Source organism: Aythya marila (assembly GCF_965140915.1).
Source record: "Aythya marila genome assembly, chromosome: 7".
Classification (NCBI taxonomy): Eukaryota; Metazoa; Chordata; class Aves; order Anseriformes; family Anatidae; genus Aythya; species Aythya marila.
The window spans coordinates 13,072,413-13,087,519 of record NC_139048.1 but is presented as its reverse complement, the minus strand read 5'-3'; the positions used below and the strand labels follow the sequence as shown (position 1 = coordinate 13,087,519).

At 41.9% G+C, this 15,107-nt stretch overlaps 2 protein-coding genes across 4 annotated transcripts; one reads left to right on the top strand and one right to left on the bottom strand.

Moving 5' to 3' along the window:
- Positions 1-51: 51 nt before the first annotated feature.
- On the top strand, positions 52-11,282 carry TAF5 (TATA-box binding protein associated factor 5; the record flags this gene model as incomplete). Its single annotated transcript, XM_082764723.1, has 11 exons — positions 52-589; positions 1,790-2,027; positions 3,130-3,445; positions 4,107-4,270; positions 4,729-4,864; positions 5,384-5,504; positions 6,478-6,607; positions 7,313-7,477; positions 7,891-8,068; positions 8,217-8,394; positions 8,732-11,282. The coding sequence occupies 11 exons, from the start codon at positions 52-54 to the stop codon at positions 8,947-8,949; spliced, it is 2,382 nt and encodes a 793-aa protein (XP_082620849.1). The 3' UTR covers positions 8,950-11,282.
- Positions 11,283-12,064: 782 nt separating this feature from the next.
- ATP5MK (ATP synthase membrane subunit k) lies at positions 12,065-15,090 on the bottom strand. Of its 3 annotated transcripts, none has more exons than XM_082764727.1 (5): positions 15,028-15,064; positions 14,390-14,430; positions 13,294-13,391; positions 13,106-13,201; positions 12,065-12,214 (listed from the first exon to the last, which is right to left on the bottom strand). In XM_082764727.1, exons 3-4 carry the CDS (start codon positions 13,378-13,380, stop codon positions 13,109-13,111), a joined length of 180 nt encoding a protein of 59 aa, XP_082620853.1. In that variant the 5' UTR covers positions 13,381-13,391; positions 14,390-14,430; positions 15,028-15,064; the 3' UTR covers positions 12,065-12,214; positions 13,106-13,108. The 3 variants fall into 3 exon arrangements, with proteins under 3 accessions (XP_082620853.1, XP_082620852.1, XP_082620851.1); XM_082764726.1 differs by having other exon boundaries at positions 12,066-12,214; positions 14,394-14,430; positions 15,028-15,090; XM_082764725.1 differs by lacking the exon at positions 14,390-14,430 and having other exon boundaries at positions 12,067-12,214; positions 15,028-15,089.
- Between the last annotated feature and the right edge of the window lie 17 nt (positions 15,091-15,107).

Below are 15,107 nucleotides of genomic sequence, written 5' to 3'. Positions count from 1 at the left end.
TGTCGCAAAAGCGTCCGCGCTTTGCCGGCGGCGAATGGGGGGCGATGCAAGATGGCGGCGGTAGCTGAGGAGCCGCCGGAGGTGGCGGCGGGGAAGCCCGACCCTGAGGCGGGGACGCCGCCGCAGCCCCCCGCCGCCGCTCCCCCGGCCTCCGCCGCCTCCTCCGCCACAGCCCCGGCCGCTCCTCCGGCTCCGGCGGCTGAGGGGGAGCCGGCGGGGAACGGCGGGGAGGCGGCGGCCGCCGCTGCTAAGGCTGCGGCACCGGGCCCGGCCGCTTCCCCCGCGGCGCTGGACCGGCAGACGCTGGTGGCCGTGCTGCAGTTCCTGCGGAGGAGCAACCTCCGTGAGTCCGAGGAGATCCTCCGCCGGGAAGCTCGCCTGCTCGGCGACGACTTGGGAGCCGCTGCCCTCAGCCCCGCCGGAGCCGGGCTTTTGGGAACGGCCGGAGGCGAGGGGGATGTGGGCGGCAGCGAGGCGCTGCTCAACCGGGTCACCGCCGCCGCCGCCATCTCCGTAGGAGGCAGCGTCGCCACCGTCGCTTCTGCCAGCCCCGGGGTGGCGGCAGCGGCCACCGTGCCGCCGGGGAAAGGTGAGGCCCGAGGGGGGGATGCGGGAGGTGCTGCCGCAGTCTGCAGGGGCCCCTTGGGAATTTGGGGGTGCCCTCGCTTCCTGCAAGCTCCGGGACTCTTCTTTATTCTAGGGCACGAGGAGAGGGATCACGCTGTGCATCCCCTAGAGTGGCACTCCCCGGGGGTTAGGCTTCATCGTCGGTGGGCAGCCCTGGGTCCATCAGTCCCCCACACAACTTGGGAAGAGACTGGGATCTCTCAGGGTGTTCCTCCTGGAGGAAGGGACCAAGGGTAGGGGATCTCTTGCTTACAGGGAGCACGGAGCACTGTCAGAGGAAAGGATGCTTCCCGTTGTCTGTGTGTCCTGTTAGCTAACAGCATTGCAAGAGGATAAACGTTTCCTTTGTAGTTCAAGGTGATGGTCCAGGATGTGGCTGCAGGGATAAGACCAGAGTCCTGACGTACAGGCTGCATTTTACAGAAAGAGCCATAAGATAATTATAGAGGAGGCTTTAAACATTTCTTATATACAGGGTTGCCAGCTGTTTGAAATGTCCTACAGATAATTTGGGTCTAAGTACTTTTAGTCAAGGTGTTTCTTAGGGCAGCTTTGTATAATATCAAAAGTGTTTTGGGATCTTATGTATCTGAGTTCAAGTAAGTGTATAGTATGAAGTCAACTGTATTTTTTTCTTTAACACAGAACAAAGCAATGAACGTGTTTAATGACTGCTATGGAGCATTAGCAAGTGACAAAAAATCATCGCCCTGTAATGGTTCTGTTGTGTTCTTGTTCACTTGACAAACTCCATTTGTTTGGTTACTAGAAACAAAACAGTTATAGTGGATGTATTTTACAGGCTTGGAAAGGTTCAGCTCCTCATTTGACAGTTCCTAGCCTTAGCTGTAAAGATAGTGGGTTCTGGTGATGATGGTGGCATCTTTCCACTTAGCTTAGATGAATTAGGCACTATGTTAAATACCTTATAAGCAACTATTAGCAGAGAAAACACAGAAAATGGTAAAGGGTGCTTGGAGAATAGGCTGATGGAGTGTAGTTAACCTACTGCTGTCCTTTCAATTGTATCATTTCAACGTACAGCTGAACTTAATGTTCAGTTTTGCTTGAGTGCCTCACCTTGGCAGAATTGTTGTCAGCCTCTGTATATTTGCTAGCTCTGTCAGGTGGTCTTACAAGCTGTTGTTAAATGCTTTTGCAGTTGGAGGAGGTGTTGTGGAAGATCAGCCAGATGTGAGCGCAGTATTATCCGCCTACAATCAGCAGGGGGACCCCACGCTGTACGAGGAATATTACAGTGGATTGAAAAACTTCATTGAGTGCTCGCTGGACTGTCATCGAGCTGAATTGTCTCAGCTGTTTTATCCTCTCTTTGTGCACATGTACTTGGAGTTGGTCTACAATCAGCACGAGAGTGAGGCAAAGTCTTTTTTTGAAAGGTAACTTATTTTCATTTGTTGATGTGTGTTATTTGGTGTTCGCTTCTTTTATTAAGTCTGAGCTTAAGGTGTGTGTGTTTATGTACGCATTATTCTGTAATGCTGAAGGGATTTGAAACCTGACCTAATGATTCTGTGGATTACTGTAATTGTTCTTAATCCTTTCCCAACCTCCCGTGTCAGAAAGTTGTGCAAACTACATTTGAACTCTACCCATGCAGATTTTGAGCAGTCTTTATGTTGGTGGGCACCTGGTTTCAAGGTATCAACGAGGAGAAGATGCTACTTTAGGGAGAGATTGTGGGCTCATTTTCTAGCAGTGTAAAATTGCACTGAGATGACAAAGCAATGTATCTTATGTTTGCTGATGTCATAGTACCTACATTGAAATTCTTCTAATAGGATTAAAAGAATTAATTTATAGCTAATTACCGTTTTCTGTGCTTTTACTATGTTTCATTTCTTTATCGCTTGAGGAGAAACTTAAGTTCGGTCTGCTTTCTGGGTTCAGACTGATTATGAAATACTTCAACTCAAAAGGGTAACTTTTTCTTCCCCAAGTACAGTCAGCAAAAAGAGTTCTGCAAATAGCTGTTTCCTGTTGTGAGTATTTTATAACATGATTTGAATAAAAATGGAAAGCTCGTTTTCTCTAGATAAATGGCAGCTGTTAGATAACGTGAGTGGAGAGTGAGAAACATACTCAGTGGTAAATGTACATATTTATATAATGAATCAACTCTAAGCGCATCCAGGTAGTCTTACATAAGAGATGCCTTCTACTTCATGATACCACAAATTTGGGTTTCATTTACGTAAATAAACATGTTAGTGTAACTATTTACTTCAGGCAACCCTTTGTGCATATACATTTCACTGTGATTCTCCTGTTGAATACTTTTGCTGTATGCAGTTTAAGTCACTGATCTATTCCCCCCCGGATTAAATTGATTTTATTAGAAAAATAATCCCATATATAGTTAGTAGCGTCCAAGTGGTACTTACATGTTTTATGTTAAAGTGATGTAAATAAATGTGCGCTTACAAGACTTATTACAAGAACATCATCTCCTATCATGTGTTTTTTTTTGTTTTTCTGTAGATTTCATGGGGATCAGGAGTGTTATTACCAGGATGACCTCCGGGTATTATCTAGTTTAACTAAAAAAGAACATATGAAAGGTAACGAGACCATGCTGGATTTCCGAACGAGCAAGTTTGTGCTGCGTATTTCCCGGGACTCTTACCAACTCTTGAAGAGGCATCTGCAGGAAAAGCAGAACAATCAGATCTGGAACATTGTTCAGGAACATCTCTACATCGATATCTTTGATGGAATGCCTCGAAGTAAACAACAGATAGATGCCATGGTTGGAAGCTTGGCTGGGGAGGCAAAACGAGAGGCAAATAAAGCAAAGGTAGGAGGGAAAGATTGTTGTGCTTTTATTATTGGAACGGTTCTGGAGTAGTTTTTCAGGAAGACACCTTACTTAGTCTAGACTGACTATTCTCACTTGAGATCTTAAAAGACAACATGAACAGAAAAAAGGAAAATAACTGTACAAATAGCTGTTGGCCCCAGTAGAGCGATCAAAATGTGTCATGTAGAAGAAACTGCTGAATCCCAGTGAGAGACAACTTTGTATTCTGTTCGCTGACCTGGACTTAAACTGCTGAATCACTCTGTAGTTTTAACGTGGACACCTGTGTCTTTGGCTTCCTCTTGTACAACAGCAGTAATTCTTACTGCCAGTTGTTACTGCAAGGACTGTTCAAGCAGATCTTGATAGCGTAATGTCACAGTACTTGACAAAATATATGAGCTGTAAGGACTTTGCTTTATGGGAGGTAAGGGGAGAATTTAGAGTTCTCCAGATTAGTTGTTGGATAAAACAGTAGAACATGCGCTACACTTGTTCCAGGCTAACAGTAGTGTATGCAGTAATATTAGACGTACCAGTTTTAAAGGGGCAGCTCTGTTGTTTGACTGTAACATTAAAGAGTTTCCATTTCAAAAATCAGTTTTCAGTAAGAACAGCAGTTACGGTTTTGCATCATACCTATCTTATTGGCTTGCAGGTGTTCTTTGGCTTACTGAAAGAACCAGAGTTTGATGTGCCTTTGGATGATGAAGATGAAGAAGGAGAAAACGAGGAAGGAAAACCAAAGAAGAAAAAACCTAAAAAAGATAGTGTAGGATCAAAAAGTAAAAAACAAGACCCTAATGCTCCTCCCCAAAACAGGTACCAAGGGAATGATGTGTAGAGAAGTCTTGTTAAATCCAGTCTTGTCATGCCAAGTCTGCATCGCTGGTTACATGACATTTTTAGCTCTTTGGCCATTTCAGCTGTAGCCAGCTTTAGCCATAAGATTTCTAAGGGAGGTTATGGAAAGCTTAGCATAAAACCCTCTGCCCTTCACGTCGATCTAGATTTTCCGTGATAAAATTTTATTTGATTGCCTGCTAATCTTTTCAGGTCATACTCATTACTTACCTTGTTCCGCTGCCTGTCTGGAATTTGTAAAGTTATTACCTCTTTTTCTCATCAGATAATCTTTTACATAGTCTTTTATTTTTCCAAATTATTTTTTTTTTCTATTTGAGTATTGAAGTATAGGGTTGCATGGGAAGGTTCTTCTTTCTCTGTTTAAACTGACAATCTGGAAGGTGCTTTTAGTTCGTAAAAATGTGTGCTTGTAGAATTCCTCTGCCTGAACTGAAAGACTCTGACAAACTGGATAAAGTAATGAATGTGAAGGAAGCTGCCAGACGTGTGCGTCTTGGCCCAGAGTGCCTGCCCTCCATCTGCTTCTACACATTCCTTAATGCTTACCAGGTTGGTAAAAGAAGACGTTGGGTAAAATGAAAGAGGGAATCAAAATGATAAACACCTTTATTAAGAAAGAAGACTTAACAGAGTTGACAGGGCTTATCAGAATATTTGGAATAAGCATTGGAAAGTTTAACGTAGTTTAATAAATGATTTCATTTCCACATTCCTCGGATTTGCTCTGATATTGCCATAGTTCTTTTTCCACTTTTCCTATGTGGTCCTAAGTGTATTCCACAGAATACAGTAGATATTTTGCACCAAAATACTGGAAAGAAGTACAGCTTTGTCAGCATTAACTGTGCTTCGCTTATATGCCTTTATGGTGCAAGATTTTGGTGCAAGATTTTTTATCTGTTTATTTCAAATACATGTATATTTTTGTCCAATTTATCCCAGAGTAATCTCTCTTCTTATTTTTGGAAATAACTCTATAGTTATTTTTTTATTAGTATTTATGATTTATTAATATTTGAAATGCATCGTGAAGGATACAAACAACATAAACGGCTATTTTGTGCATAGGGTCTAACTGCAGTGGATATTACAGATGACTCTAGCATGATTGTAGGAGGCTTTGCTGACTCTACAGTAAGAGTGTGGTCTGTGACTCCGAAAAAGCTACGTAGTGTGAAAGCAGCAGCAGGTAATTAAAACCAAAACACTTGAAATGAGCATGTATTGTTTGTGATGCCTGTGTTTTCTGTGAACAGAGAAAGATATCTGTGTCAGGAGAGTTGCTTTCAGCAGTTGGATGTTGTCACTTCAAAGAAACAATATGTGCACAGATGTGTGATTGCATCTTATGTATTGCCATTAGAAATGTATATATTTTTAAAGGTATGAGAAATCTGGTTGTGTACACCTGCTGCTAGGTGGTCAGCACAGAGTTTGAACTAGCCGTAAATAGTGTGGAAATAGCCATCTTGCTCTTGACTGGGTGGTAACTATAGGGTGTAAGAGACAGTTGGGTTCAGGGGATCTAGGGAAGAAAATAGAGGTACCCTGGAGAAAGTTAAAGGGTGGGACTTCGAGAAGGATGAAGGAAAATATCCTGTACCGCAACACCTAGGCAAATTTGTGAAAACCAGGCTGCTTTAATTCTGCTCTGTATGTTGCCGTCTGTTGTGTTAGAAGCTAGATACCAAGGGAACGGTTCTTAGTCTTGGTATTTAACTGAAATGTGTTTGTGATGTTCAGCAAAAGGTAGCCTACAGGTTGAAAGTTGTTTTAAGTTTTTTGTGGTGTGCAGCTGTCAAAACTGATTGAAAAGCATGTTTGTAGTATATTAGCTTTCTGGGAAAAGACACAGAAATATGGCATCTCATGAAGTGTGTCTCAAGGCTGAACACTGTATGTATGAAAAACAGCACCCATTAGGATTAGTTTATCTCTTAGTGAAGATTTGAGAGAGTGATTACTTGTGTAAAACGTTATTTTCACCTTTTACAACAGTAAAAGTGTTGTAAATGCCATTGTATATTTCAAAATTAGCAATCCAAGGTGCTTTGTCCCGTTCACGATGTACTTGCCTCTTTTAGATAAAATACTATTTGTTTTCATGGCATTTGTGTTTGAACTTCTGGCATTTATTATATGAGAACTTTGAAATATTGCAGACCTCAGTCTAATCGACAAAGAATCAGACGATGTCCTGGAGAGGATCATGGATGAGAAAACAGCCAGTGAGTTGAAGATTTTGTATGGTCACAGTGGACCTGTCTATGGCACCAGCTTCAGTCCTGATAGGTAAAATAAGTTTACAAGCTAACTAGCTTACTTGGCTTGAGTCTTAATTGTATGCTCTGAGATGCAAACGCTTCTTAATCCGGCTTTCTCCAGGTTAAAGCAATTCTCTTATATTCTTTAAAACAAGAGATTAAAGAACATTATGTAATTATGAGAGTCCGGACAGTATAGAGGAGGTTTAAATGTCCAAAATATAGCTCCTGTGCAAGTGGCTACATGAGACAGCCATCACAAAAACAGAGTTGAGAAGTAAACTTTGTGTGGAATGTGAATATAGAATCTGTAGTTATGAATTGAGAAGGTGAACATGGTATGAATTCTCTTTCAGGGAACCTTGTCATTTAGTTGTATCACGAATTAAGATTTTTTTAAAGTAACGTAGTGTAACAATTTACTGCTTTTTTTTTCTTTCTCACTATATAAATTGAGTTCCTGAGCAAAGACTAGCTTTCCCCTCCCTTTATTGCTATATCGTCAGACTTAGTCATCAACATTCAAATGTCTCTCTTTTGGGCATAAGGGTATAGGGCTGGATTCTTCTTGTTTACTGTTTATCTCACCAAAATGCTCATTTATGTGTGACACGCTGAAGAGCAGCTGCCCAGTGCCCAGCTTTTCTTATTGTAGAGTTCTTACAGAGTTTATGCAATGGTTGTACAGTCTGTAAGTTTCACGTGCAACATTCTATACTTTGTTCTGTTACAGGAACTATCTGTTGTCCTGTTCTGAGGATGGCACAGTCAGGTTGTGGAGTCTCCAAACGTTCACGTGTTTGGTGGGATATAAAGGACACAATTATCCAGTATGGGATACACAGTTCTCGCCTTATGGGTATTACTTTGTGTCAGGGGGACATGACAGAGTGGCTCGGTAAGAAACCAGATGAGTTCTTTACTTGTCAGGGTCAGTTTTGTGGTGAATTAACCCTGAAAGTGATTAGCTGATATACTCCAGCTTAACCTATAAAAAGAAATAAAATTTATTTCATGTGAATTAAGAGGCTAAATAAATGTTTTAATTTATTTTTTCCTAGTCAACGCACATCAGAAATAATGTCCTCTTATTTGGCTGTTACGAGTATTCTCTCATTGTTAACTAACCATGACAGAATATGCTTTATTTCTCCCTTCTGAGAAGTGTACTTTTCCAGAACAGATCCTGCTAATTCAGTAAACTGCTCAGTAAGAAACCACTGCTTAATTACGTCCTTTTGTTCATCGTTGTGCAATAGATTCTAAATGTTATTATGGCTCTCTATATTAATATAAGCTTTTCTTTTTCAGATTGTGGGCAACAGATCACTACCAGCCTTTACGAATATTTGCTGGCCATCTTGCTGATGTCACATGTACCCGATTTCATCCCAACTCTAACTACATTGCCACTGGCTCAGCAGACAGGACTGTACGGCTCTGGGATGTTCTAAATGGGAATTGTGTAAGAATATTCACTGGACATAAGGTAAAGGCACATCGCTCATTGTGCGGAAGTGACTTTATTTCTGTGGTGGGATTCTGAAGAGTAGCATTTGGAATGAATACAGCTTGACTGGCTGAAAATGATGAGGCTTAACTAATTTGGCTCTCCTCCCCTCTAATGTCTGTTTTAGGGACCAATTCATTCGTTGGCATTTTCTCCTAATGGACGATTCCTGGCTACTGGAGCGACAGATGGCAGAGTTCTGCTGTGGGATATTGGACATGGCTTGATGGTTGGAGAATTGAAAGGGCACACTGACACTATCTATGCGCTTCGATTCAGTAGAGATGGGGAAATCTTAGCATCAGGTAAAATTACCAAGTTAGATGAGAGTGAAGGTTGAGTTTGTGTGCAGTGTAGGGGGAGGAAACTGGAGTCAGAAATAACTCTAAGGCAGACAAGAAGTGGCTGGACCAAGGCTGCAATTGTGAGAACTATAACGTGCATTCACTATGATCAAGGCTTGTTACAACTGTTTCCTTGGATGAGAGCATGTTTTCCTTGGTTGAGGGCATTAAGTATTCAGTTTTGAGTAAACCTGCTTTTTGAGCTGCTTGTTTTCCTGTTGTACTGACTTGCTGTCTTGTAACTTTTTTATGTACATAAAAGAAAAGACTTTAAATTGTTTCTGTTTTTTTTTTAAAGGTTCAATGGATAACACAGTTCGGCTGTGGGATGCCGTGAAAGCATTTGAAGATTTAGAAACTGATGACTTTACTACCGCCACTGGACATATAAACTTGCCTGAAAACTCACAGGACTTATTACTAGGTACATACATGACCAAATCAACCCCAGTTGTACACCTTCATTTTACCCGCAGAAACTTGCTACTAGCTGCAGGAGCCTACAGTTCACAGTAAATGCAGAAGCTGTAAGACTGGCTGTGCCAAGTTGTTGCAGTAGCGACCTCAGGATGTGAGACAAGGAGGAATGTCTTATACAGGTGGACCTCACCCGTCTGTTGCAGGAAAAACAAAACTGTGTAAACTAACTCAAGCAGCATCTTCTGAGTTCTGCTTTCATATTTATCCACAGTTTGAAAATGCTGGAGATTGACAGGACATCATTGTGGCTTTAAAGGAAGGAATTGTTTCATGGTGCTTTTGATAAAAAAAAATATATGTATGTATGTATATGAAAATGGCTGTCTCCTCTCAGAGATGGTATAGAGCTCTGCTGAAACTTTTGGGAAGTTAACAGCCTTGGTATGTGTTCTCAAATGATTTTTTTTTAAAGCACTTAACTTACGGTTGGCAAATGTTTAATCAGTCTCAAGCACAGGTAAAAGCTATTCAGAAAAGAATGTAGTTTAATTCACTATAGCCTGGGCTGGGCAACAGGTTTAGTGAGAGTATCACAGCAACAAATAGGGCATTGAAAAAAATAGGCCCAACAGGCAGAAGCTTGTGGGGAACTGTGGAGAAGTTACATATGGATTTTATGCATCCAAGTACCAAGTCCTGAAAAGATTTCAAACTCCTGTGCTTCTCTGAGGTATCAGAAATGCAGATCTTGTTATTCTGTTTTCACAGGTAGCTTGCTTCTGCTGTGTGATGAGCAACCAGAAATACAGTGTGAACACATTGGAGGGGGGGTGGGGAGAAGGGATTGTTAACAGCCAAAATGGTTTGCCTGCTTTTAACAACAGGGCAATGATTCCTGTCATATTAGATCTCAAAGAGCTTCAAAAACCTGCATCCTTTCTCCATATGGTTTAGTATTTCAAACTGTAAAACTAGTGGACAAGGCATCGAAACATTGCAGAGCAAGCAGTGTAACCAGTTCTAAGTGTGATTATCAGCTCTGAAAGGCTAGTTCAGCTGCTGCTGCTGCTACTTTCCACCCAAAAAAACACCCCAGTAAGTCTTGCTGGACAACCAGTAAAGCTGAGTTTTGTTTCTAAGGAAAAGTAAAACATGCAAAGCACTGGGAGATAGAACTTTTTGGGTCTTTGAACAGGAACATCACTACCAAAAGAAAGCCCTTCCCCTCCTTTTTTTGTTGTTAATCTTACAAGCTCTATACCAGGAAATACGTTTTGTGTTCCCTTTTACTTACAATAAGGGAATGGACCCTTGTATAATGGCTGAGTCTCTACTGAAAATGTGAAAAACAAGATTTGACATTTCTAAGGTAACATAAATGGAGAACTACCTCTTATCATCCTTTCTCTGACTCTAACCCTTGGAGTAAAGGTGCATTAGAGGCATTAAACGTCAAGATAAAGGGTGTAAAATTCATTAGGAAATTCACCTGGAAGTTTTCTTTAAAAGACAAAGTATTTTCTTTAAAACTAAATTATTGAGGTGTTTTTTTTTTTTTTCTTTTTTTTTTTTTCTTTTTTTTTTCGGGATGGTACCTCAAAATTTCCTAGCACCCAATACAACCTGTTGGATTTAATTACGGTGAATCAAGCAAGTTACCTGAAAGCATGTACAGATTTGACAGCTTAAAGAAAACACTGCCACATTCTGCCTTTGTATTTTGTACAGTTTTATACTTTTGATAGTATAATAAATACTAAAACCACACAGCTTGTGTCAGTACACTGTATGTTCTGAGAAGATACTTTTATTCCCCTGATGGTTGCAATGGAAGCAAGAAGGCTGCTTATACGTGTTAGTACTGTCCTGAGAGAAAGTAGTTCAGAAGTGCTGTAGTTGATGACCAACTGTTCAATGTAAATTTAGTTCAAGTGGCAGATGATACATTCTAGCTAATTACGTGTATTACAGTTACCACCACCAATCAGGAAAGCCGTATAGAGCAGAGGCAGTTGGTGTCCACATAAGACAGATTTATTCCTATTAGGGCACTAGATTTTATTCAGAAGGGTGGGCCAGCACCTATAAAGATTCATTAAGAATACACTAATGAGAGTGGGAGAGCACAAGAACCTTGTGCAGTATCTCTGAATTATGTTCTCTTTTTTTCCAAGCAACTGTGCCTATCTCATGTTGCCCTACATTTAGGAATTATATCTGCAGCATGCTTGAGAATCACAAGTCCTAGGTTCAACCCCCGCTGCTGGCAGCCTTCCAAGTGGCATGGTGCTGCATAATCACATTCATGTCAGCACTAGTGTGAAAACTAAAGAACTGTTTTACTGAATATTGGGGGATAGAAAGATGGGGTAAGAGGGCTGTATATACCTAACTGGTAGGAAAATCTCATTGAGATACTGTGTTCAGACAAGAAATAGCACTGAACTACTTAAGTTATTATTGTGAACACCTAGGGTTGTAACAGTTTGGTATCAGCAAAAAGCAAGCTATTTTCATGCTGCAGTTACCTCTTTAAAACAGGCCAGTAACAGAAAAAGCTCAAATACTGTAATTAGTAAACAGCCCCTGTATTTCACTGTTCTGGTCCCCCAATTCCTCCCACTCCCCTTCCTGACTCCTTGACTAAGATGGCTCACAAGAACAAGACAAAATTCTCTCAAATGACTGCTCAGGAAGTACTGCACTAAATTCAATCTCATGATCTAAAGAGATGTAACACCTCCATGCCATCAAATCCCTTTTATACACTTTAAGGAAAAAAAAAACAAACATGTATACTAGGATTGGATCAGTCTATGTTGCGAGCTTTTCACTCAAAAAGGCTCTAGGTAAATCATGGACAACAGAGGCAGAAGCCATTCTATTTTGCACTGTATTAACGTTATTGAAAAAACAATGGTTTTCATGTAAGCCACTAGGTGGGAACACAAAAATGGAAGCAACTGGGACAAGCAAGAATCTGCAGACCGTGTGCTCCACCTACCATAACACTTGGAAGCGAGGAGATGCTCTGCTCATCTGTAAGCTATGTCCTTGGTGATATGGTCATGATGCTGAGGTCTTTCCTAAGACTACCAAGTGTAAGACTAAGACTACCAGGTGCTCATTTTGGGATGTGTTATAAGAGCAAAAGTGTTAAAATAGTCACAAAAGGAATCAGGTATTCCGCCTCCACTACAAATAACTATTTCTGATAGAGGAAAAAAAAAAAAAGTACATTTCTGCTTCATTTTACCATTTCATATTTTCAATAAAGTAATTGTTTATATTTTATTAGCCAGAATAGGACATCAGCTTCCATTACATTGAAACAGAATGAAGGTTCAGACGTGCCAGCAACCTGCCAAGAGAAGAGAGGTCAGACGTAGCACCGCTAGGCAAGGCTTGCTAACTGAGCATCACCCCTTTCCCAAGCCCCAACACTTTTCCATAAGAGCAGGCAAATTTCAACACATACACAAAGAAACGGCTGATGCCCCTTTTACATAAAGCAGTGACAATAACCAGAAGCTTATTGCTTTCTGCCCCGTTCGCAGCCTATGAGGACAACTCATTGTTTTTTTTCCCCAAATGCCATTTCAGTGGATATGTATCTGAAAGTAGACTACAGACTTTTGAAACACTTGGTTGTTGCTATGTAAGAACAAGCTCAAAAACTTTCATATTGTCCTTGCCTAACCAGGTTTGCAAGGTATATATAGTTTCATTGTATAGTGCTCCTTTACTCTGTTCAAAGAGAGGTTTTAACAGAATGCATTGGTCTCTTCCTGGAATTCTCTAATACAATTAAGTCTTTAAGTATTACTTTATTATTTCCATATCCAACAAAGCATCAGTTATTCCCATTCTTACAGTAAAAGTAAGAATCTGAGGCACCTACTACTTGCAGGCAATCCCTGATACACCTGATACAACATCTATCCTTTCCTCCTTCCTCGCTTACCCTTCCTCCCTGCGTGAGGTCCCTAACCCTGTTTGCCATGCTAGAACAGAAAGAATACTGATAACCCTTAATTTCTGTATACCCCCATAACAACCTACTTCATTTAGAATGCCCCAAAATACAATGATGCTATAGTTTAGCTGAGATTTAAAACTGTAAGTACAAAAGTTCACGTGCCCGTGTTTCTCCCTCTAATGATGTTTGTTACTACCAACTTCTCCTTTGTTACTCTTTCTTCCTGGGCTGGCACTGAATCATTTTGGCTCTGGAAGAACATCTGCCACTTACCATTTATTTATCTGCCACAGCAGGAGTCTTCTTTTTAGATCTAAGCTTGAAATATAAGATGAGCATTGCAACGCCTGTGTATGTCGCTATAACGTACTGAAAAACATAATAGTTATGGTTACTTTCAATCTAAAACTCAGAAAACACCATTAGACTAGCCCACAAAAGTTAATTTATGCAATACGTACATTCCTCCTGCCCACCATGGTATAGGAATTGAAGTACTTCTGAAATCCAGTGAACTGGTGTTGAGATCCCGAGTCATGGCCAGCCATGGTTGCTCGTCCTAATAAGCAATATAGGAAAGTTAGCAAGTTTTACGGTCAGTTGGACAAGATCAATACAAAAATCAAGCAGATCTCTACACTGTGCTTAACGCTTCCATTGGCAGCTATTGAATCTGCTTTCAATGTGCCTTTCAAACACACTGGACATACACAAGGAGCAGGTGCATTGTGAACACTGTATCTTAAAGTACAGTATAGATGGCACAAAAGCAGACAAGGAGCTCCAAATGGGAGAACACTTCAGATTTTCAGAGTTCATTCATATCCAAAAGCTTGGTGACGTGATTCATGCTAGACCACTGCTCCATTTTGAGATTCAAAATGCAGTGTTGCAACTGTCATGCTGTATTAGAGTACAAGTGTTTCAACAATAAAATTTGCCCTACTCCCAGCTGCACATTTCTATTGTGTCTTATTTGCCTACCCCTTTATTCGTAGATCTGGCTAAAAAATAAATGTATTTTTTACTTAGCTTTCAGCTATATCAGCAAGCCAATTAAGCCAACTACAAAACCTCAGAAGTACTTTCACAGGTGCAGCAAAACCATTAAATACATGAGGGCATACCTTTGCCTTTTGTCTGCATCTAGATGAAAGTTTCAGACCTACTTTAAGAAGTCAATCAACACACAAGCCTGGCGTGCATACAGTGACATACTTGCAGAATCAGTAAATGGTTGAGGCTGGCACCTCTGGAGATGCCAAAACCCAACCCCAACCTGCTCAAAGGGTCAGCTACAGCAGGTTGCTTGCGAACTTCCCTGTTAGGTTTTGAGCATCTCTGGAGACAGAGCCTCCACAAATACCCTGGGGAATCTGTTCCAGCATTTGATCATCCTTATGACAAAAAAAAAAAATATTCTTTTCAATGTTTAGAGGATAATGATTTTTTAAGGGTATGCTTTCTATATGTTTAAGGAAGATTTATAATTAGGACAAATGTTTATTGTTTACTTTCTAACTCAGCTCAAAGGAAGCACATATGCCACAGCGTTACCTGCCTGATTATGCAGAGATGCTGTCGCCACCAGTACCCTGCTAAAAGAGGGAGACAAAAAAACTGCTGCAGCTGGCTCTGTGTTCATTAACACACTCCTTATGCCTACCTGATCCAACATCCCTGCTGCATAATCAGGTATGCTTGCCTGCAGCTCGGTTAATTATGAAACAGCAAAGAAAACTCACAGAAACAGCCCCTTAATCTCGAAATATTCGCAGTGGATGACTCGGAAAGCCAAAACCACCTATTTTTTTAAGCCAAACCGACTCGGAACCCTGCAAAAACCACCGTGCCCTTCCCAGGGCGGCTCAGAGCGCGGCCCCCACAGCACAGCCCGGCCTTTGGGAACAGCCCGGTGCCCTTGACGGGGACAGCCCGGCCCCCACCGACCCCTCACGGAGCCGGCCCCGCTTGGCAGCCTCAGAGGAGCGCGGCTGACCGGGGGAAGGCTCCCGGCATCGGGAAGGCACCACCACGGCCGCCGAAGGTCGCGGGCACCTCAGGGACCACCCGAGGCCGAGCACCTCACCCAGCCGCAATCCCTCCAAGCATCACGAAGCCGGCAGAAGGAGGCAGCGACCCCCGCCCGCCGCCCTTCACCGAGCCCCCCCCTCACCCCGCGGCCGCCCCACTACCTGGGCCGCCGCCGCGCTCTGCCCTTCCTCAGCGCCCTCCCACAAAATGGCGGCGGCTTCCTGCCCCTCTCCCCGCTTCC

Excerpts from the sequence above, each read along its gene's own strand:
- ATP5MK (XM_082764726.1), bottom strand. The coding sequence starts at position 13,380 with ATGGCTGGCCATGACTCGGGATCTCAACACCAGTTCACTGGATTTCAG. Across the intron at positions 13,202-13,293 it reads CCATGGTGGGCAGGAGGAAT|TACGTTATAGCGACATACAC; the intron begins GTACGTATTGCA and ends TATGTTTTTCAG.